Here is a 24,167-nt window from a genome sequence, read left to right on the forward strand (position 1 = left end):
CCTCCCCTTGACATTCAACGGCATTACCATCGCCGAATCCCCCACCATCAACATCCTGGGGGTCACCATTGACCAGAAACGTAACTGGACCAGCCATATAAATACTGTGGCTACAAGAGCAGGTCAGAGGCTGGGTATTCTGCGGCAAGTGACTCACCTCCTGACTCCCCAAAGCCTTTCCACCATCTACAAGGCACAAGTCAGGAGTGTGATGGAATACTCTCCACTTGCCTGGATGAGTGCAGCTCCAACAACACTCAAGAAGCTCGACACCATCCAAGATAAAGCAGCCCGCTTGATTGGCACCCCATCCACCACCCTAAACATTCACTCCCTTCACCACCGGCGCACTGTGGCTGCAGTGTGTACCATCCACAGGATGCACTGCAGCAACTCGCCAAGGCTTCTTCGACAGCACCTCCCAAACCCGCGACCTCTACCTCCTAGAAGGACAAGGGCAGCAGGCGCATGGGAACAACACCACCTGCACGTTCCCCTCCAAGTCACACACCATCCCGACTTGGAAATATATCGCCGTTCCTTCATTGTCGCTGGGTCAAAATCCTGGAACTCTCTTCCTAACAGCACTGTGGGAGAACCGTCACCACACGGACTGCAGCGGTTCAAGAAGGCGGCTCACCACCACCTTCTCAAGGGCAATTAGGGATGGGCAATAAATGCCGGCCTTGCCAGCGACGCCCACATCCCGTGAACGAATAAAAAAAAATAAAAACTTTTTCTCTAGTGATTGTGATTATTTTTAGTTCCTCCCTCCCCTTTGCCCCTTGATTTTCTACTATTATTGGTATATTATTAGTGTCTTCTACTGTGAAGACAGATACAAAATATCTATTCAAGAAGTTTCTCTTGAACTCCCCAATGGGTTTATTAGTGACTATCTTATATTTATGGCCCCTAATTCTGGTCTCCTCCACAAGTGGAAACGTCTTCTCGACATCTACCCTATGAAACCCTTTCATTATCTTAAAGACCTCTATCAGGTCACCCCTCAGTCTTCTATTTTCTAGAGAAAAGAGCCCCATCCTGTTTAATCTTTCCTGATACACATGTTGAGACTGAGTTTTCACCTAAGACTGAAGTCAGTAAATAATAATAATTAATTGTTATATTATTATTATACCTTTGGTGATGAATATCAAGAATTTCTTTAATTTATGTGCGGTTTTAATTTATCTTTATTTTATTTTTCTTTATTTTTCATCAAGATTGTGCCTCTTCATTAATATGTAAGTCTAAGGATTTCAATCAAAATTAAAGTGGATCAAACAGCTTGAGAAAGAGATGTAACCAAATTGTTAATCTGATGCCAGATTTGTGTGCCACAGATCATTCATAATTATCCATTCAGTAGAGGGATGAAGATTTCTCATCAGTCTGCATTAACAATATTTAAATTTATGAGAGGGCAAAATTTTATGTCATTGAAAATGTGCAACATAAATGAGTGAGGATTAAGTAAAGAATGTAATGTTAACGGGAATGTAAATAAATTAATGACACCATGCATGACACCCTCTTGCTCATTGCACCTGCTGGGATAGTCAACAGCAACCAGAGGCTGCCAACTTCAACATATTTTAAGGATGATGTGGAGATGCCGGTGATGGACTGGGGTTAACAATTGTAAACAATTTTACAACACCAAGTTATAGTCCAACGATTTTATTTTTAATCCCACAAGCTTTCGGGGGCTTTCCCCTTTTAAGATCTTAAAATGCAAAGGATTCGAAATTGTCTTTTCCACACCGCCTGAGGAAGGGGAAAGCCCCCGAAAGCTTGTGGGATTAAAAATAAAATCGTTGGACTATAACTTGGTGTTGTAAAATTGTTTACAATATTTTAAGGAGGCAGTTTTATTTTGAGCGAAAGGCAATTGCAAAATGCAAAGCAAGAAAGGATTGGGTGATGTGAGGCATTCGTCCACAACGCCATATCCGTGAGAAAAGAAGGGGAGCTGATGTTGACACTGACAGATGTTAACACACCCACAGGAACCTTCCAACCAGGGCAAGTTCAACGAATGCGGAAGTAGCGCTCGTCGTTTGCGCGCTCGGACTAACTTGATGCTGCAGGCTGCCCGCCCTCTTTTGACGTCAATCAGAGGGCGAGGAGCCAATAAAAAGCGGGCCTTTAACCGAGTCGGGAACTGATTGGTCAAAGTGGCGCTCCAAACACCGCCCCCTCCCGCCAACGTCACAATGCTCGCCCTCAGCAGGTTAGGTTGCGCACTATTTATAAGCGGCGGTGGGCGTGGGCGGGTGAACACAACAGAGAGGCTCGGGCACCGGATGGATCGTTGAGCAGTAGAGGGGTGGGCGGGCATAATAATCAAAAAATATATTTTTTAAAGAACCTATAATTAATATTAAGGGCAAATCTCAATCGATAAACGTTAATCGGTCGGGAGCAGGAAGAAAAAAAATTTTTTTTTAAATTTTTTTTAGCGAGGCTGAGGAGATTGTTCGAGAAGCGGCGTTTCGAGCGCCATGAGCGGGCGGCTGGGCACCGGCACCGGCCGCGGCTTCCCTCTCCTCTGATGGTTCAGTTCTTTTTTCTTTCCTTTGAGAGGGGGAGGGATGAGGTAATCGAGCGCCTGGTTTTCCCATCGTAAATCGGCAGTAGGCCCGGCCGCGAGGCTCCAGATGTGCCGCGGTTAAAGGTGGGCAGGCGGCGGCCGGGGAGAGGGGGGGGGCGGGGGGATTGGTTTTAAAAAGATAATTTTATTTATTTTTTTTCTCTCTCGTTTGTTGTGAGGTCCGAGATTTTTTATTATTATTCCCCCCCTCGCCCTCCCTACTTCCCTCCCATCGTTACGCGGTGATGATGTTCGGCAATAGCCGCCGCGGAGGCCGGATGCCTTCCTTCCTGCCGATCGGGCTCCTGGTGGTGATGGCCATCCTGGGCTTCAACTACTGGGTCATGTCGACAAGGAACAGCAAACTGCAGCTGGAGGTGCTGGAGATCCAGGTCCAGGTAGGGTTGCTGCAAACCTGTCCCCCATCTACACCTGGGGGGGGGGGGGAGGGGCTGGCGTGACCCCCTCCCAATGTACACCGCGGGGGGGGGGGGGGGGGTCGTCTGTCCCCTGGGGTGGGATTGGGTGGGGGGGGAATGGTGGTTAAGACTCTCTCTTGTTGGAGATGGTCGTTGCCTGGCACTCGTCTGGCGCGAATGTTACTTGCCACTTATGAGCCCAAGTCTGGATGTTGTCCAGGTCTTGCTGCATGCGGGCTCGGACTGCTTCATTATCTGAGGGGTTGCGAATGGAACTGAACACTGTGCAGTCATCAGCGAACATCCCCATTTCTGACCTTATGATGGCGGGAAGGTCATTGATGAAGCAGCCTAGGACACTGCCCTGAGGGACTCCTGCAGCAATGTCCTGGGGCTGAGATGATTGGCCTCCAACGACTACTACCATCTTCCTTTGTGCTAGGTATGACTCCAGCCAATGGAGAGTTTGCCCCCCCCCCCCCCCCCCCTGATTCCGATTGACTTCAATTTTACCAGGGCTCCTTGATACCACGCTCTGTCAAATGCTGCCTTGATGTCAAGGGCATTCACTCTCACCTCACCACTGGAATTCAGCTTTTTTGTCCATGTTTGGACCAAGGCTGTAATAAGGTCTGGAGTCGAGTGGTCCTGGCGGAACCCAAACTGAGCATCGGTGAGCAGGTTATTGGTGAGTAAGTGCTGCTTGATAGCACTGTTGACGACACCTTCCATCACTTTTCTGATGGAGAGTAGACTGAGGAGGTGGTAATTGGCCAGATTGGATTTGTCCTAATTTTGTGGACAGGACATACCTGGACAATTTTCCACTTTGTTGGGTAGATGCCAGTGTTATAGCTGTACTAGAACAGCTTGGTTAAAGGCACGGCTAGTTCTGAAGCACAGGTCTTCAGCACTACAGCTGGGATGTTGTCGGGGCCCATAGCCTTTGCTGTATCCATTGTCCTCAGCTGTTTCTTGATATCACGTGGAGTGAATCCAGTTGGCTGAAGGCTGGCTTCTGTGATGGTGGAGATATCTGGAGGAGGCTGAGATGGATCATCCACTCGGCACTTCTGGCTGAAGATGGGAATGTTCACGGAGCCTCATCCTCCCGGTTGTTGTTTAATTGTCCACCACCATTCGCGACTGGATGTGGCAGGACTGCAGAGCTTTGATCTGATCCGTCGGTTGTGGGATCGCTTAGCTCTGTCTATAGCATGCTGCTTCCGTTGTTTGGCATGCACATAGTCCTGTGTTGTAGCTTCACCAAGTTGGCACCTCATTTTTAGGTCTACCTGGTGTTGCTCCTGGCATGCTCTTCCACACTCCTCATTGAACCAAGATTGATCCCCTGACTTGATGGTCATGGTAGAGTGAGGGGTATGCCGGGCCATGAGGTTACAGATTGTGGTTGATTACAATTATGCTGCTGATGGCCCACAGTGCCTCATGGATGCCCAGTTTTGAGCTGCTAGATCTGTTTTGAATCTATCCCATTTAGCATGGTGGTAGTGCCACACAACACGAAGGATGGTGTCCTCAGTGTGAAGACGGGATTTTGTCTCCAAGGAATGTGTGGTGTGGTACACTGGCATGGTAGCATAGTGGTTATGTTACTGGTCTAGTAATCCAGAGGCCTGGACTAATAATCCAGAGGCATGAGTTCAATTCCTGCCACGGCAGCTGGGGAATTTAAATTCAGTTAATTAAATAAAACCTGGAATAAAAAGCTAGTATCATTAATGGTGACCATGAAACTACTGGATTGTCGTAAAAACCCATCTGGTTCACTAATGTCCTTTTAGGGAAGGAAACCTGCTGTCCTTACCCGGTCTGGCCTATGTGACTCCAGACCCACAGCAATGTGGTTGATTTTTAACTGCCGTCTGAAATGGCCTAGCAAGCCACTCAGTTGTACAATCCCGCTACAAAAAGATACAAGAATAAAACTGGACGGACCACCCAGCATCAGACCACTAGGCACCGGACGCAGCAGAGGCAATCCAAGCCCAGTTGACCCTGCAAGGTCCTTCTCACTAATAAGAACATAAGAAATAGGAGCAGGAGCAGGAGTAGGCCAATCGGCCCTTCGAGCCTGCTCCGCCATTTCATAAGATCATGGCTGATCTGATCCTAACCTCAAATCTAAATTCATGTCCAATTTCCTGCCTGCTCCCTGTAACCTCTAATTCCCTTTACTTCTAGGAAACTGTCTATTTCTGCTTTGAATTTATTCAATGATGTAGCTTCCACAGCTTCCTGGGGCAGCAAATTCCACAGACCTACCACCCTCTGAGTGAAGAAGTTTCCCCTCATCTCAGTTTTGAAGGAGCAGCCCCTTATTCTAAGATTATGCCCCCTAGTTCTAGTTTCACCCATCCTTGGGAACATCCTCACCGCATCCACCCGATCAAGCCCCTTCACAATCTTATATGTTTCAATAAGATCGCCTCTCATTCTTCTGAACTCCAATGAGTAGAGTCCCAATCTACTCAACACCTCCTCATATGTCCGCCCCCTCATCCCCGGGATTAACCGAGTGAACCTTCTTTGTACTGCCTCGAGAGCAAGTATGTCTTTTCTTAAGTATGGACACCAAAACTGTATGCAGTATTCCAGGTGCGGTCTCACCAATACCCTATATAACTGCAGCAATACCTCCCCATTTTTATATTCTATCCCCCTAGCAATAAACGCCAAAATTGGGTGAGCTGTCACAGACTAGTCAAGCAACAGCCTGACATAGCCATACTCAGAATCATACCTTTCAGCCAATGTCCCAGACTCCTTCATCACCACCCCTGGGTATCTCCTGCCCCACTGGCATGATAGACCCACTAGAGTTGGCCGTACAGTGGTATACAGTCAGGAGGGAGTGGCCTAGGGAGTCCTCAGCATTGACTCTGGACCCCATGAAGTCTCATGGCATCAGATCAAACATGGGCAAGGAAACCTCTTGCTGATTATCACCTACCGCCCTCCCTCAGCTGATGAATCCTATGGAGGAAGCCTTCGGTAGCAAGGGCACAGAATGTACTCTGGGTGGAGGACTTCAATGTCCATCACCAAGAGTGGCTCAGTAACACCACTACTGACTGAGCTGGTCGAGTCCTGAAGGACATAGCTGCCAGACTGGCAGATGGTGAGACAACCAACATGACCTGCTTGACCTCATCCTTGCCAATCTACCTGGTGCAGATACATCTATGCTTAGGTAAGGTTTACAATAATAGTCACATAGTGGGGATTGGAATAGACTGTCTTGGGATATGCATCAGAAGTTCAAGATGCAGATGGGACAGGTCGATTCATCGAGGTTTTTATTTTTCATTGGTAGAAAGGTGTGGTTCCTGATGCAACTGCTTGTGCAAAATGAACATGTGGTTACCTAACAACTGCTGTTATGTACATTGAAGGCAGCAGGCCCATATAAGGATTACTGTACATAAGAATATACAGGACTGAGACCTTTGGGACCATCAGGCATGCCCCAAATATGTCCCTTCCTTGTTTTGTACTATGCAAAGTGTTGAAAATAAATTGCTCTTGTATCTTGGGAGTAGCAAAATGTGGGAAAATAATTCATTATGAAATATCCAGCATCACTGGTGAATTAGTTTTGTGAAAACATCCCATAGATTTTGTCACATATACTGACACAACTGCAGATGAGTTTTCATGCAGTATAATGTGGATAAATGAAGTTATCCACTTCAGAAGGAAAAACAGAAAGGCAGAGTATTATTTAAATGCTGATTGATTGGGGAATGTTGATGTCCAAAGGGACCTGGGTGTCCTTTTACACCAGTCACTGAAAGCAAATATGCAGGTGCAGCAAGCAGTTAGGAAAGCAAATGGTATGTTGCCTTTCATTGCAAGAGGATTTGAGTATAGGAGCAAGGATGTCTTACTGCAGTTATACAGGGCCTTGGTGAGACCACACCTGGAGTATTGTGTGCAGTTTTTGTCTCCTTACCTAAGAAAGAATATACTTGCCATAGAGGGAGTGCAGCGAAGGTTCACCAGACTGATTCCTGGGATGGCAGGACTGTCGTATGAGGAGAGATTGGGTCGACTTGGCCTGTATTCACTCGAGTTTAGAAGAATGAGAGGTGATCTTATTGAAACATATAAAATTCTGACAGGGCTAGACAGACTGGATGCAGGGAGGATGTTTCCCCTGGCTGGGGAGGTCCAGAATGAGGGGGGGTCACAGTCTCAGGATATGGGGTAAGACATTTAGGACTGAGATGAGAAGAAATTTCTTCACTGAGGGTGGTGAGCCTCTGGAATTCTGGATACCGAGCCAAAGCAGGAGATATTAGGTGGGGTGACTGAAAGCTTGGTCAATAAGGTGGGTTTTAAGGAAAGCCTTAAAGAAGGAGATGGAGTTGGAGAGATTTAGGGCCAGAATTCCAGAGCATCGGACTTAGATGACTAAAGGCACGGTTGGGATGGGGCGAAGGTAATGTGGGATGCGCAAGAGGCCAGAGTGGGAGGAACAGAGTTCTAGTAGGGCCGGAGAATGTTAGTCAGGGAGGCATGTGCTATAAAGGTACTTAAGCACGAGGATGAGAATTTTAAATTTGTGGCGTAAAGGAACCAGGCGCCAGTGAGGTCAATAAGCACAGCGGTTATGGGTGAGCAGGGCCTAGTGTGGGATAGAATATGAGCATCAGAGTTTTGGATGAGCTGAAGTTTATGGAGGATGGGAGGCTGGCCAGGAGAACAGTGGATTAGTTAAGCCTGGAGATGACAAAGGCAAGGATGAGGGTTTCAGCAGCAGACGGGCTGAGCCAGAGGCAATCTATATGCTGTGGGGTTGGAAACTCAGCTTGGGGTCAGATATAATGCTGAGGTGGCGAACGGTCTGGTTCCACCAGAGAGTGACTGGGGTGGGGTATGGAATTGGCAGCGAGGGTATGAAGCTTGAGGCGGGGGCTAAAGATGGTGCTAGAGACATAGGCCCATATTTGGTTGAATAAAATTTATAGCACGGCTGATAGGGTCTCCATGGTTGGCATTTGAAATGAGACACAAGTGTGAGAAGGTGGTGATGCCCATCGGAACAGAATGGTCATGTGACTGCAGAGCAGTCATCGGAGACCACACTACTGTACTACCTTGTAATCAGTTCTTAGAGCACTGCAAATGGTATGGGAGCAAGGTACATGCCCATTGGGTCCAGTGCTTGCTGCAACAGAATCAGGAATAGAGAAGTGAAGAAAATATTATTTTGGGGTAGACCAGGGATTGCTGCAATATGAAAACTAATTCACCAATTGTCGGAAATGTAGCTCACAAGCCCAAAGGCCAAGTGGTTTATGTCCTTCTTGATTCCACAAATTGAATTATTTTCTATTACTGTACTACCGTAAAAATAAAAGTTCTATTTATATTTTAGTTTTTGCGATAAACCATTAACTTTTTAAATTAACACAGCTTCCTTCGTCGTTGCTGGGTCAAAATCCTGGAACTCCCGAACAGCACTGTGGGAGAACAGTCACCACATGGACTGCAGCGGCTCAAGAAGGCGGCTCACCACCACCTTCTCAAGGGCAATTAGGGATGGGCAATAAATGCCGGCGTCGCTGGCGACGCCCACATCCCATGAATGAATAAAAAAAAAGCTGGTGCTTGCAATGACTTTGCAAAAAGTTAATTGTGATAGTTATAAAATAAATGCAAAAAACTCTGCATTTCACATCCTGCATTGTGTAATATTGCATCAGCTGTTCAAGTCTGGCTTGTGTATAATGCACGACAATTAGGGTTTATTATAGTGGCTTTGTGGCACAATAAGTTGCCGTCTACCATGTTTCTCACATGTTGGGTTCCACTGTTGAGGAAGGGTTGCCAAGTGGTACTTGCTCACAAGGACAGAGGGAAAATCAACCCTAATCTTTATTCACACACTTAGCACATAGTTAGGTAGTGGCATTAGTAAAGGCCTGGAAGCACTCTCTGGATAATGTGTGGTGTTGGGGTAACTGGGGAGGTGTATTCTAATTAAGCCTATTGTGGTAGCACAGGATGGTTGCTTATAAAAGTTGACATTACATTTGTGGGTGGACTTTCAGCAAGGTTTTATTGCATTGATAAGCCAAGGACACCCTGCTCTACTGGAATTATTGTTTAGCAATTTAAATACAGGTGGGGCATGAAGAAAGTGCACTTCTAAAGAAATCTGATTTTAATAAAAATGAATGTCGATTCTACCTTTATCCCTCAAATGATATTTAAAATGAATTAAGGATTTCTGATGTAATAAAACTAATTTCTCAAACATTTAAATAATATATAACTTCTGACATCTCCATCTTCTTTGGGATCTGATGTTGGTGATTTTTGATCAACTGTTTTACTCCTAGTTTTTCCCTTCTGTAAATTTTCTACTCTTTCTATCTGCCCTCGAGCATTTTCATTTGTTTTTGGGGTATTGTTCCAGGAGTGCTGAATGCTCTCCAGTACCTTGCCCAAGTGATCAGTGTTCATATTTGAGGCCAGACAGTCTCATCAGGCTGTTTGTCCACGGGGATGGCAAAATATCTAGCTTGATCCTGTCCTCGTGCATGCCAATCGATAATGGGAACTGTAGCTGTGTTTTTTGCCCCCCTCCTTAATCCACTCCGTGACTTTTTAAGTATAGTTGGATTTTGATCTGGTCAGTAAAACCTTTCTGTTGAAGAGCAGAGGTGGTGGCTTTGAGTATTGGTGAAAGAAAATGCTGCACATAGTAGCGTAGGGAGCACAAGCTTGATTTCTGAGAGAGTACTGTGGAGAGGCATCAACAGAGGTCGAATACCTTGGGAGAGGAAAAACTAAGAGTCAGCCCTAGTCTGCTTTTGTTATGCTTCCATTCAACATGCTCCGAGGGGCATTAGCAGAGGTTTAGGGACAGGTTATCACCCACATTTTTGGCTGTAACTAAACTAGGAGAAATTATGTATCTTCAAAACAATGTTACCCCCTTCCCCCCCCCCCCCCCCCACACTGATTAACTTTCTTCTTGTCAAAACTGATAACTTTAATGATCAATATCTTTAAAAGGATTGCAGATTTGATTTTAAAACTTTGATTCTAAATGTACAAAATAGCAATATAGCACTACTTATATTCTATATCACAATATTATGCAGGGTGTATTATTCAAGGATTAAAACATTTACTGATGATCCTGTTTCAGCAGCTAACTGTTAGGTCTGAGCCCACGACAAACCTGTTTTAGACAGTTGCTGGACTTGTGGCCGCGCAGGCTCACGTTCACACTGACTGGAGTGGGACACTCAACTTAGTGTAATAGAACTGCAAAAAAAAACATTTTTCTTCCTTTTCATGATGTCCCAGTTTAGTGAACCTTTCCTGCCAAGAGGATGGGCTGCAGACCTGCTGCCAGGGCTCTTACTCCAGGAGCTAGTGCAAGTGTTCATTCTTCACACTGAAGCTGTATGTTGTCACTATGTCTGCCATATAGAGGCCAAGTACTAAACCACAGGGAGGAAATGAAGAGAGGACTAGTGACTCTGATTTGGTCTGATACCAACTGTGACAAGAGCAGCACTGGGAGAGGCCTCCCTTTGAGCTCAAGTTTTTCTGATTCTAAGAGGGTATTGATATTTTGGAGTAGGTTCTTATGAAAATTCAGAACAAGTATTGTTCTGTATCTTGCCCTTCCAGAATGTATAATGAAGTTTTGAAAGGAACAAATGTTGGTAGCATGAGCTGCATCATAAATTTGAAGCGTTCACTCATTTGTAAGTTATAGAACAGAAGGAGGCCATTCAGCCCATTGTGTCTGTGCTGGCTGTTTGCTAGAGCAATCCAAAAAATAACCCCATTGCCCTGTTCCTCATAGCCTTGTATCTTCCTCTGCTCCAAATATTTATCATTTACCTTAAGTGATGCAATGGTTCTCTAATTCAACTACTCTTATGTGGAAAAGCATTCTATATTTTAACAACACTCCACTCGTTCTTAGTGATAATTTTAAATTGGTGACCTCCCATCACTGACTTCATAATCAGTAGAAATGAACTTTACCATTTTCATGATTTTTAAAATCTCTATTAAATCTCCTCTTATTCTCTGCTCCAATGAAAATTGTCCCAGCGTGTTGAGTCTCTTTTCATAACTATAGATTCTCCCTGGTATAATTCTGGCGAATGTACATTATACATGCTTCATGGCTTCAATATCTTCTATTATGGGGTGCCCCAAACTCTAACTTGTATTGTACATGTTTTCTTCTGTATTCTATGCCCCTGTTTGTAAAACCCATGTGGGGTTAGCCTATTTTATGGCTTTATCCAACTGCACTTGCATTTTTAAGGAACTTGTGCATTTGTACCCCTAGGTTTCTCTCTTCCCCCACACCCTTCAGCATTTTACCATTGAGTGTATAGACCCGTTCCCCCTCTGCATATGCCATCAGCCTGCCCATTCTACTAATTTGTCTAAGCCCTCCTGAACAATTGGAGGGCAAGCCACACTGGACCACTCTGTTATACTTCATACCAACTGGTTACTGAGCAACATTATCAGAGGCCTAGGCATAGCATCCTAATCATCATCATGTTCTGGTATGATGCTGGAGGACCTTTACATAGAATTACATAGCCTATTTCTGTGCTGTAAATTCTATTTAGCCAACTGGTCTATGCTGCTGTGTTTATGTTCCACATGAACCTTCTGCCACCCTACTTCATTTCACCCTATCAGCATATCCTTTTTCCCTCATGTACTTATCTAGCTTTCCCTTAAAGGCATCTATGCTATTCGCCTCAACTACTCCATGTAATAGAGGGGTCCATGTTCTGACCACTCTCTAGGTAAAGAAGTTTCTCTTGAATTCTTAGTTGGATTTATTAATGACAATCTTATATTTATGGCCCCTACTTTTGGAATATCCGCACAAGATGAAAATTCTGTGGATTAGGCCTGAGGGGTTCTGTTTGTTTTAATTTCTAATTGTTATTAGAATTTAATTTTGCAGCACAGAAGGTGGCCATTCAGCTCATCTTGCCTGTGCTGACTCTTTGAAAGAGCTCTCCACATAATCCCATTCCTCTGCTCTTGCCCCATACCTTTAAAATACTACTTTGCCAAATATTTATCCCCATCCCTTTTAAAAGCTATTGGGCATTCTGCTTCTTCCACTATTTCTGGTTGGGGATTAATTAATTAATTAGTCTTATTAAACTAAGACTTCCTGAGGAGTGCAGCTCCATTGTCCTATATTACAGAAGCAAACAGTTCTGAGGATCAACTTGTGCTTGTTGACCTCCGGCTCAGTTACTGGCTTCATATCACCTCCCCACCCCCCTCCCCTCACTGCCACGGCCTGCACCTCTAAAGCAGATGTCGACTTTATGTGATTAGAAAGGTTCTTTACTGTCAGATTAAGCTGTTTACAAGGTATACGGTGTGCATACAAAATACAATGCTTCCTTGAGGATCCCCTATGTTTTTGCTCTCCGAGGGGTAAGTTCCCCACTTCTGTAGTTGAAAACCCTTCATCCAAATCTATCGAGTCAAACAGCATTTTTCTTCGCTTGGATGTTTTACATCATCCTGTTGTCTGAAAGAAATACTTATCTATAAGATGAGAAACTGGCAAACCGTGGTTTTCCGCTGCGTTAAAATCACCTGTTATGGTTGTCTACATTTTGACAGGTGTTGTACCTCAGTGTTTTCTGCTGATTCTGAAGCAGGAGTTAAACTTTCATGAATGATCAAATGATCTTCACACAAGATATCTCAAAATCTGTCATTGGACAACATCTGTTTCGAATCTGAAGCCTTCAAAAACAAGGAGGAAAAATTGATATTGTACCAAGCGACCTCTTTGGTGATGGCAAAGATTTTTGTTTTAGTTCTACAGTTCCTGGAATGCTTTTGCACTGCTAAATGTTTTGTTCTTTTTGTGTACACGGTTTTTGTTGTCGTGAATTTTATGCGCATCAAGGTGAGGAATGTTAGTGCAGGGAAATAGGATAATTTCCATTTCAGGACCCAGTGTCGGTAGTTAGCATTCCTAAGTCATGGTTAGATACAGAGCAAAGCTCCCTCTGCTTTGTGTCAACAATGTGTCTCATCCCCAACATCAAAGGATTACATCTTAAAGCATCATGGAGATGTTTTTCTACTTCCTACACCAGCCATCAGGTGGCTTCTCTGAATGAGATTGCCAATTTAGTGCCAAATTTTGAGCAGTCTTATGGTGTGGGCCCGTGCCCACTAGATACTGGATGAGACTCTGCAAACACATTTCATGTAGAACTCTAGTGGGAGATTTTTATCCTGTCAGTCTAGACTGCATTCAAAACTAGGCCCCACAGTTCAAAGACATTGTATAACCTCAATGGATCACCCAGTCACCTGATTTTTCAAAAAAAAATCACTATGTAGGGAACTGCTGTGGGTTCAGATCCAGTCTAGACTAATGGCATGAAAATCTGCTCAGTCTCCTGGATGTAAGATTCCTATGTGGAATGAATTTTGGCAGTATTAATCTGTTCCTAGTGGCCATAGGCCGACAGCACAAAATTGCCTCTAATTTAGTACTAATTTGCAATGTCATTCAGATGGGCCTAGGGATGGTTGGTGTAGGAAATGGAAAAAATGCCATAGTGTTGCAGTAAGGAGTGCTGTTCTGAGGCTGGTTTCTTATTGGAGCAGAGTAGAATGTAGTTTTGCTCTGCCCCTTTCTGTGCTGTATACAACCTGGGAGTGCTTGGTGCTGATACTGGATATCTAAAGTGGGAGATATTGCATTCCCAGCATAAAGAAGGAAAAAGTTCATTGTGTGGAATATCGATCCTGTTGCATCAGTTGCACCACCAAAATTAGTGTCATGTAAATTTGGTACAGATGAGATGAGAAGCATGGCATCTTTAAGTAGGTCTAAAAAAAACTAACTAGAAAGTTTAGATGGGTATCTTGTTAATATATAGAATCCCTTGTATTTAGTCTTATGCAAGGTTGTATACATCTATCTTTTACCTCTGGGAATTTCAAGTTTTTAAAAATTCAGGTGCCATTGTGAGTCATACTTTTTTCATTTAAAAGTTTGTGTGTTATGGCTTTGTTCCTCACACTTGGGTGTTGCATTTCTCTATATGCAAATTTTGTGTTAAACTTAAATAATTTTTTATGGTCAAATATTTGCAATCTATCAAGGAGTTTTCCCCAGCAATAGAAAATACCACATTGATCCAGGAGTCAAAATGCCTGTAGCTTTTAATTGCCCTGAAAGGTCACACTTTTTAAAGAGAAATCTGACTTCTAATTGACCTGAGCATCTGCTAAGAGAAATTAGCATGTAATTGGTTACAGTGGAGAACAGTTATATCTTGCAGCCTAAAGGGACACCTGCATTTTAGCAGCAGAATAATGTGCTTTAGCAACAGCATAATGCATTGTGTGTTACATGATAAAACGTCCTTCTAAAACTACGTCCTCTGCATGATAATGTGCAGTGCCCTGGAAGATCCAGTAATAGTTTTTATAAACATTTTTGGTTACTAAATAAAGAATACATGTGATGCAACATTGGTGAAGCTCCAACTGTGCAATAGAAAAGCAACTAAGTCACATTTGTGTTGCGCCAAGTTCATGTGTGTTTCAAGTATTGGGAGTTTCTTGCCTGATTTTGTGAAGCGCACATAGTGAAGTTTTCCTTAATTATGAAATGATGTTTTGGAAGTTTGAGGAGTAGTAACTTGTTTCACAGTAGTGGATGGATGATTGCTGATTTAATGCAACAACAACTTGCATTTATATAAGTGCCTTTAACATAGTAAAACAGGCCAAGGCGTTTCATAGGAGCGATTATCAAACAAAATTTGACACCGAGGCACATAAGGAGGTATTAGGACAGTAGACCAAAAGCTTGGACAAAGTTAGGTTTTAAGGAGGGTATTAAAGAGGAGAGGCGGAGAGGTTTAGGGAGGGAATTCCAGAGCTTAGGGCCTTGGCAGTGAAGGCACGACCGCCAATGGTGGAGCAATTAAAATCGGGGATGCGCAAGAGGCCAGAATTGGAGGGGCGCAGAGATTTTGAAAGGTTGTAGGGCTGGAGGAGGTTACAGAGATAGGGAGGGGTGAGGCCATGGAGGGATTTGAAAACAAGGATGAGAATTTTAAAATTGGCATTGCCGGACCAGGAGCCAATGTAGGTCAGCGAGCACAGGGGTGGACGGGACTTGATGTGAGTTAGGATACGGGCAGCAGAGTTTTGGATGAGCTGATGTTTATGGAGGGTGGAAGATGGGAGGCCGGCCAGGAGAGCATTGCAGTGCAGATGGCGGTCTGCAGTAGTTAAGGGAAGGAAATTGAGGACAATTCAAGATAGCAACAAAGTCAAAAAAGTGGCGATAGAGGAAATTGATTACAGTAAGGATGACAGAGATAAAGTTGTTTTTAAAGATGTTCCTGTGCGTTTGGTAGTGGCTATCTTACAGTTTTGCTTTGGCATTATAATTTGTTCCTAAGAACCTATTGGTGTTCTTATGTGCCATATAGGCTACTGCTGCAGTGCATAAAAAGCAATTTAGTGTGGATTCTAGTCAGTGTTCAAACATTTGACTTTTCAAAACAAATCTAGAGGGAGAAAACCAAAAGGGCTTTTTCCTTCATTGAAATTCTGCACATTATTTGCAGTTCAATATATGAGTATGGAAATTGGAAACTTAACAGAAATATGTCAGTATAATAATGGGGTACTTTTCACATTCAAAACATTTTAAACTCAAGATGCGCATTCCAGCAAGGGCACTGGGTAGAGATCAGGAGCAGGAACCTTGGCTAATTTTTTCTTCCTTTGGCATATTTAGATTACCTAATCAAGTTCCCAGCATGAGCAGATATGGCTCTTATTTTTCATTTTAAAATTAGATATTCTTAGCAGGGTGAGGGGGGCCCTGACCCAGAACTCAGACTCCCATTGGTTCACTGACACAAAGTTAAATATAAGAACTGCATAGATGGGAGGTTCTTTCGGTTATTGGACGTCCAGATAACTGGGACTTATCCTCCTGACTCAGCAGTTGATGTCTGTGGAAAATTGATTTTTTAAAAAAAATTCATTTTAGTGGATTTATACAAAACTAAGCCCCAACCACTGAAATTCTAGTAGATAATGGTTGTGCAGATAGTCGAGATTCTGCTGTACAAGTAAAAAAGAATTACTCATGCCGAGATACTGAAAAGCCTGAGAAGTCTTGCATGTTTTTAAAAAACAAAATGCTGTTCTATTAAGTTAAATAATTATCCCTTCACTGCTGTTCAGTGTAATATTGGACTAAATATAATGAAAAATGTTAAGATGTTAGAAACACATCGATCTGTTATGGCAATGCTGTAATTTCAACTCAGTAAAATGCTAAGAATAGTTTTTGGAATCTCTTACATTATCAAGCAAGGAAACTTAAATCAGAAAACATTCTTATGTTCTTTCTGCTGATCGTGCTTGACCACCTTATAGAATTTTTAGAAGAAATAACAGGATAGATTAAGGAAATGCAGTGGATATGGCTCATGTGAATTTTCAAAAGGCAGAAACTAATGGCAAACATAATGGCACATGGACTTAAAGGGAATGTGGCTGGCCATATGGGTAATGATGTTTGAAAGTCAGAGAGCAAAGAGTAAAGGAAATTTCTCAGACTGGAAACTGAGTTGTGTTCCACAAGGCGCTGTGTGGGGCCCATTTGATTATGATCTGGACTTGGGAATTGAGGGAACTCTATTGAAATTTGCTGATGACTAAATTGGGGGATATGGTGAATTGTGATGACTGAAAGACTGCAGGAAGATACAGATAGGCAACAGATGCTGTTTAATGTAGATAAATGTGAAGTAATTTTGTAGGTAAGAATATAGGAAATGTATACACATTAAATGGTAAGATTTTAATGCAGTAGAGAAACGGGTACCTTGGTGTACAGATACACAGGTTATGAAAGGTGCCAGTGCAGGTAGATAAGGCTGTATAAAAGGTAAATGGAGCCCTTGGTTTTGTATTTGGAGGCATAGAATACAAAGACAACAGGGTAATATTGAACGTTTACAAAGTTTTAGGCTGTAATTGAACTATATATACTTTTAGGCACTTTTTATAGGATGGATGTAAAAAGCAATGGAACAATGCAGTATAGATTTACTAGGTAGTTATCAGGGATGAGCGGTTACGGTTATGAAAGGAGACTTGAAAATTGAAGAATTATTATAGATTAAATAGTGATGAATTGTTTCCATTGGTCAGCGAGACAGTAATGAGGGCACAAAGTTTAGAATTAAAGGAGAAGTTCAAAAAGCTTTATGGAGAGGGTGGTTAGAATGTGGCGTTCTCTGCCACAAATCGTTGTTGAAGCAGGGTCTATAGTTACAATACACTTAAAAGAGAATTAGATAGTTGCTTGAAAAGGAGGAATATTTAACAGGATGAGGAGCAAGTAGGAGAGTGGGATCAGACTTGGTACACGTGGGCAAAAACACTAACGTAGACTTAATTGGCCACGTGGCCTGTTTCTGTGTTGTGGCGTTCTACCTATCTAATTCCTGCAGTCCACAAATGGTAAAATAGTCACTAGAGTCTCTGTACTTCATCCACCTGAGCTTTCTCTTGTAGCTCAGCCACCTGGTGTAGTAAGTGCTCCTGCTACCTATATTTAAATAGAAAATATAAGTGGGGTCAAAAATTAAAAAATTAGGTCATAAACACAATTGGGTTAAAAAGTTTAAGGCCCAAATTAAAATGTTTGGTAGAGTGGTTAATGTCGAAGAAATGTTCAGTGACAGTGGGACAATTTGCAAACTCACTTAAACGTATAAGAAGGTTCCTCGGTGAGCTAAGTATAGTGAAATTGTAAATTCATTTATAAAGACTTAATTTATGATTTTACCTCTCTGAACTTTTTTCATCAACAACTAGGATTTATCTAGTGCTTTTATCGCAGGAAAATGTCCCCAGATGTTTCCCAGAGGTGTAAAGAAAACGGATGTTGAGCCAAAGGAGGAGTGATTAGGAAGGGTGACAAAGCTTGTCAGAGGTGGGTTTTAAGGAGGGAAGGGCGGTGGGGAGGCAGAGGTGTCTATGCAGGGAATCTTGGGAATGGGACCTAGGTAGCAGACAGCTTGGCCACCAGTCTGGGAGGGAAGGAGGGATGGATGTACAAGAAGCTGGAGGAGGTTAGAGATGGGGAAGGATTTTAAGACAATGACCCAAAAAAATTGGGAGATGATGAGCCAATGTAGCTCAACGAGTACGGGCTATATGTGAGCAGCAGAATTTTGAACAAGCTGGAGTTTATGGAAGGTGAGAAATGGCAGGCTGCCAAGGAGAACATTGGAGTTAATAAAGACCCGTATAAGGATTTCAGCAGTAACAGATGGGCAGAGGTGGAAATAGGTGGTCTTTGTGATGAAGAGGAATGATGTACATCAAAGTCATACTTTTAAACACAAATGTGTGATTATCACTGGCAATGTACGCTGCTTTTCAAGGACTGCTTGCAGCAGTCCTTTAATGATCAGTGTTGTTTCATTTTGATTGTGTGGGTTGTCCAATATAGACAGCTGAAGTCTACGTTCACTGACTTTTGATGTCATTCATAATAGAGAAGGAAAACCTGGGAAACGATACTTTATACTGAAAGTATTACTTCATTTGTCTAACTTAAAGTTCAATTCAATAATTAATTTTGCCTTTCATGGAGACCTGCCACGTTGGATCATCTTTCACATTTGGAGCTGCTCTTATTACATAGTGACAGGTGGGGCATAGAGTACCTGTTGACTTACCCAGCATTTTGCACTTTGGACTGGATGGTGCCAATTCAGAAGTGCTTAAACTGGAAGAACAACATGTCGAGGAACCAACTAGGGAACAGGCTATTTCAGATCTAGTATTGGGTAATGAGACAGGGTTAATTAGTAATCTTATAGTTAAGGATCCTCTGGGGCAGTGTGATCATAATATGATAGAATTTCATGTTGGGTTTGAGAGTTATGTAGTTAAGTCCGAAACTAGGGTCTTAAATTTAAACAAAGCCAATTACGTAAGTATGAGGGGCGAGTTGGCTACGGTAGATTGGGAAATTAGATTAAAAGATATGACAGTCGATAAGCAATGGCGAACATTTAAAGAAAAATTCATAATTTTCAATGAATATACATTTCCTTGAGGAATAAAAACTCCATGGGAAAAGTAATCCAATTATGGCTAACTAGAGAAGTATTAGAGAACTAGAGATAGTATTAGATTAAAAGAAGATGCTTACAATGTTGTCAAAAAGAGTAGTAAGCTTGAGGATTGGGAGGGTTTTAGAAATCAGAAAAAGGATGACCAAAAAATTGATAGAGGGAGAAAATTGTAAGAGAGTAAACTAGCAAGAAATATAAAAAATCAAATCGTAAAAAGGAAGAGATTAGTGAAAGTAAACGTGGGCCCCCTAGAGGCAGAGACAGGAGAAATTATAATGGGGAATAAGGAAATATTTTGTATCTGTCTTCACAATAGAAGATACAAAAAACATACCAGAAATAGTGGGGAACTAAGGGTCTAATGAAATTGAGGAACGCAAAGTATTTAAGATTAGTAAAGAAGTAGTACTGGAGAAATTAATGGGACTAAAAGCTGACAAATCCCCTGGACCTGATGGGCTACATCCAAGGGTTTTAAAAGAGCTGGCAGTAAAGATAGTGGCTGCATTGGTTTTAATCTTCCAGAATTCCCTAGATTCTAGAATGGTCCCAGTGGATTGGAAAGTAGCAAATGTAACCCTGCTATTCGTGAAAGGGAGAGAGAAAATAGGGAACTATAGGCCAGTTAGCCTGACATCAATAGTAGGGAAAATGCTAGAATCTATTATTAAGGAACTAGTAACAGGGCACTTAGAAAATCATAATATGGTTAGGCAGAGTCAACATGGTTTTATGAAAGGGAACTCATGTTTGACAAATCTAATAGGGTTTTTTGAGGGTATAACTAGCAGGGTAGATAAAGGGGAACGAGTGGATGTTGTATGTTTGGATTTTCAAAAGGCATTCAATAAGGTGCCATACAAAAGGTTGTTACACAATATTAGGACTCATGGGATTGGGGGTAATGTGTTAGCATGGATTGAGGATTGGTTAATGGACGGAAAACAGAGTAGGAATGAACGGGTCATTTTCAGGTTGGCAGGTTGTAACTAGTGGGGTGCCGCAAGGATCAGTGCTGGGGCCTCAGCTGTTTACAATCTATATCAATGACTTAGATAAGAAGTCCAAGTGTAATGTATCAAAGTTTGCTGACAATACAAAGCTAGGTGGGAAAGTAAGCAGTGAGGAGGACACAAAGAGGCTGCAAAGGGATATGAGAGGTTAAGTGAGTGGGTGAGAAGGTGGCAGATGGACGTGGAGAAATGTGAAATTATCCATTTTGGTAGGAAGAATAAAAAAGCAGAATATTTTTTAAAAGGTGAGAGACTAAGAAATGTTGGTATTCAGAGGGATTTGGGTGTCCTTGTACAAGAATCACAGAAAGTAAACATACAGGTATCTCAAGCAATAAGGAAGGCAAATGGTATGTTAGCCTTTATTGCAAGGGGGTTGGAGTGTATGAGTAAGGTGGTCTTGCTGCAATTATATAGGGCTCTGGTGAGACCACACCTGGAGTACTGTATACAGTTTTGGTCCCCTTACCTAAAGAAGGATATGTTTGCCTTAGAGGGGGTGCAACGAAGGTTCACTAGATTGATTCCTGGGATGAGGGCTCTCCTATGAGGAGACATTGAGTAGAATGGGCCTATATTGTCTGGCGTTCAGAAGAATGAGGGATGATCTCATTGAAAGTTAGAAAATTTTGAGTAGATACTGAGAGGCTGTTTCCCCTGGCTAGAGTGTCTAGAACTAGGGGGCATGGTCTCAAGATAAGAGGTCGACCATTTAGGACTGAGATGAGGAAACTGAGATGAGGAAAAATTTCTTCCCTCAAAGGGTTGTGAATCTTTGGAATTCTCTGCCCCAGAGGGCTGTGGATGCTCAATCGTTGAGTATATTCATGGCTGAGATCGATAGATTTTTGGACACTAAGGGAATGAAGGGACATGAAAGGGCAGGAAAGTGGAGTTGAGGTAGAAGATCAGTCATGATCTGATTGAATGGCGGAGCAGGCTCGAGGGGCCGTATGGCCTGCTCCTCCTATTTCTTATGCTTTTATGTTCTTAAGAACTTGTTCTCTCTGAGTACCATTGTGTACACGGCCACTTTTGATCTTTCCTGGCTTAGGTACCCGCATATCAGGATTCAGGTGGCCTTAAAGACTTAATTTCTGGGCAATGTCAGAATACACGAGTTACATCTTCAACCTATTTCATCAAGACGTCTCCGAATGTGAAAGGAGACTTGAAATGGTGTATACTTATAAGTTCTTAGGGTTTGTATAAATTATAGGTTTTCAAACTATGCTTTACAGATTCAAGGACATTGATTTTCAAATTTCCTGTGTGGGGAAACCCTCTGCAAATATTGACATACTCTTGGGGACCTCCATCCTTCTGAAAGACAATGCCAGTTACCCAAAAGAAAACAATGGTACGAGTAGAGAAATGCTTTCTTTTTCAATAAGCAGGAACTGAAATAACATGCCAGTAGGTCAAAAAATGCAGAAATGTAAATGCAGAAATCTGACCTTGCAACCCCTAAGATCTCCTTATGGACCCAGGTTTGAAAATCTAAGCCTTAGTGGGTCTCCCAGGGAGCCTCGAGACCTGGCAGGTCATCAGTCTTGTATATTTTAGATTTTTTTGTCTTGCGTATCTGTGTTGCTGTATGCTAACAAAAAAAAATTCTGCATTGATAGCACCATTTTCCTTTAGGTAGCTGATGCTATCATTTGGAAGTTAGGACACAGTGTCCTTGAAAATGTGTCAGTATTTTCAGGGGGCTCCACGTAGTTTGAGAATTACTGGTGTCAATATACAAATTATGGAATGTAAATATGCATGGTATATCCACTTAATAACCACCTGTCAAAGCTGAATAAAATGTTTTAAAGAATCCACACTGTTCTATTACATAAAATGTTTTTGATAAGCAGAATATGTAACGGGGGATTGTGGAACACAGATTTCCACACCTAATTTTATTTTCCCTTTGCTCCCTCTCATGAAGATCATGCTCTTACTTGTGTATGATTCCACACTTACTAGCAACCCTCCAATGCCTCATCCAAATGGTATTCTTCCTATGTGAGACCAGACACTGCTATAGTCCACTCAACTGGAAAGGACATTACACCAAGTGAAATCCCCCTCTGCCCTCCGCCCCCCCCCCCCAAAAAAAATCCTCTCTTCTCCTCGCCCCCATCTCCCATAATATAATAGTATTACACGAGTTCCCCATGAAGATATCAGGGAATCTTAATTTATAACCATCTCTTCAATTCTTTATCCCACGGTTCCCTATCAAATTTTCCAAGTCATTACTTTGCGCAGTAAATTGCATCTGTCTGCTCCACCAGGTGAAGAAGACAGAGACTGCTAAAAGTCGTCTAGAGAAGAGGAACTCTGAGCTCATGGGACAAGTGGATACTCAGAGGAGGCAACTTGATGAAAAAGAGGATGAATGTCATAATCTGGGTAACGTGCTCCAAAATAAAGAGAATTTGATGAAGAAATGCTTTGAGGAGAAGGTAAGAGGAACGTCTTCATATTAGAAATGACATTATATTCTGGTCATAATGTACATACCAAGGCCAACAGTATACAATTGTAAGGAATCTTACAACACCAGGTTATAGTCCAACTTAATAGCAACCCTCCAATGCCTCATCCAAATGGTATTCTTCCTATGTGAGACCAGACACTGCTATAGTCCACTCAACTGGAAAGGACATTACACCAAGTGAAATCCCCCTCTGCCCTCCCCAACCCCCCCCCAGAAAGCCTCCGAAAGCTTGTGATTTTCAAATAAAACAGTTGGACTATAACCTGGTGTTGTAAGATTCCTTACATTTGTCAACCCCAGTCCATCACCGGCATCTCCACATCAACAGTATACAAAGTCATGCAGTATTCAATCAGATATTTACTATCCCTTAAGGATTGCTCCTTTTGCATTTAATTTAATCATGTTGTTTTATACAAATAATGATTTCTTTTTTTATTTGTCACTTTGCCTCCCTTCCAAGATACCGTTCTTTGAACACATTGTCAGACAACAGGCTCACAAAATCTGCCAATGTAGCTTTTTGGCCCAGCTTGATAGGAGAAGGTTTTAGGCGACTTGCCAACTTTTTTTTCTGCTTTCCTTCTTAGAAAGCACTTGTTCCTTGCTTGGCGCATCCCCTTCACAACCTTACTAAAGTTGGGGAACATTCTATAGCGCTGTGTTGCCCTAAAACCCAAGTGCAACATTTCTGCATGTTTGTGAAGCCATTCATCTCCATTCCAGACTTTCCCATGGCAAGTGGGCTGAGGTTGGGAACTTAACATGGGGATTGGCGTGGAGGGAAAATAGTAGAAGCAAACCCATAATTTACACTCCATGGCACGACTTTAGCATACCAGCCAGTTATGCCACTGAGCTGCTATATTGATTTGATTTTTGAGAACTATCTCCGGTGTACATTTTATTAACCAAGTTGCTGTTTGTTCTAGGAGGATGAAAATGGTTATGTTTATGACAAAGCTAAATGTTCCATGGAGAACAGAAAATTGAACAAGCTTCCTTGTTGCATTTTTAATGACATTTATATAGAGCCATCTCTTGCTATGAAATTTTAAATTGCTAAAAAATATAACCAATAAATGAAGCATGCAGGTGCAGCATAGTAGTGCAATGTGTCCTGTTTCTGAAGATGGGGAAATGATGAGCCTGCTTTAATAGTTCAGCATCACAGGCTACAGTGAAATGAATTTTGTGATGCACTTGTCACTTTGTAATTCAGTGCAAGTAAAAATGCAAGCTGACTAGTTTTAAACTATTTCAAAATAAAATTTCTAAGCTGTACAGTGTGAAATAAATTGATTTGATCTAACTTCCTCACCAGTGAATTTCCTTTCCAGCTATCAAATTACTGTCATACATAATTCAGAGTTGCCAGGGCTGTAATTTAACCTTTTTGCTGTTTTTTTTTGCTGCTGGTGTCACAGCCACTAGCAAATCATC

General features: G+C 42.3%; 1 protein-coding gene across 4 annotated transcripts in view; it reads left to right on the top strand.

Moving 5' to 3' along the window:
• The first annotated feature begins 2,296 nt into the window (after positions 1 to 2,296).
• golm2 (golgi membrane protein 2) overlaps positions 2,297 to 24,167 on the top strand; it is a 75,921-nt gene continuing 54,050 nt past the window's right edge. For 2 of the 4 annotated variants that reach the window (XM_067971289.1, XM_067971292.1), the window contains exons 1-2: positions 2,297 to 2,994; positions 22,519 to 22,689. In XM_067971289.1, coding sequence (XP_067827390.1) covers positions 2,842 to 2,994; positions 22,519 to 22,689 — 324 coding nt within the window. In that variant the 5' untranslated portion in view covers positions 2,297 to 2,841. The remainder of the gene's footprint in view (positions 2,995 to 22,518; positions 22,690 to 24,167) is intronic. The other 2 variants (XM_067971290.1, XM_067971291.1) reach the window with 2 other exon arrangements.

Source organism: Heptranchias perlo, chromosome 34, assembly GCF_035084215.1.
Source record: "Heptranchias perlo isolate sHepPer1 chromosome 34, sHepPer1.hap1, whole genome shotgun sequence".
In the NCBI taxonomy this organism is placed as follows: domain Eukaryota; kingdom Metazoa; phylum Chordata; class Chondrichthyes; order Hexanchiformes; family Hexanchidae; genus Heptranchias; species Heptranchias perlo.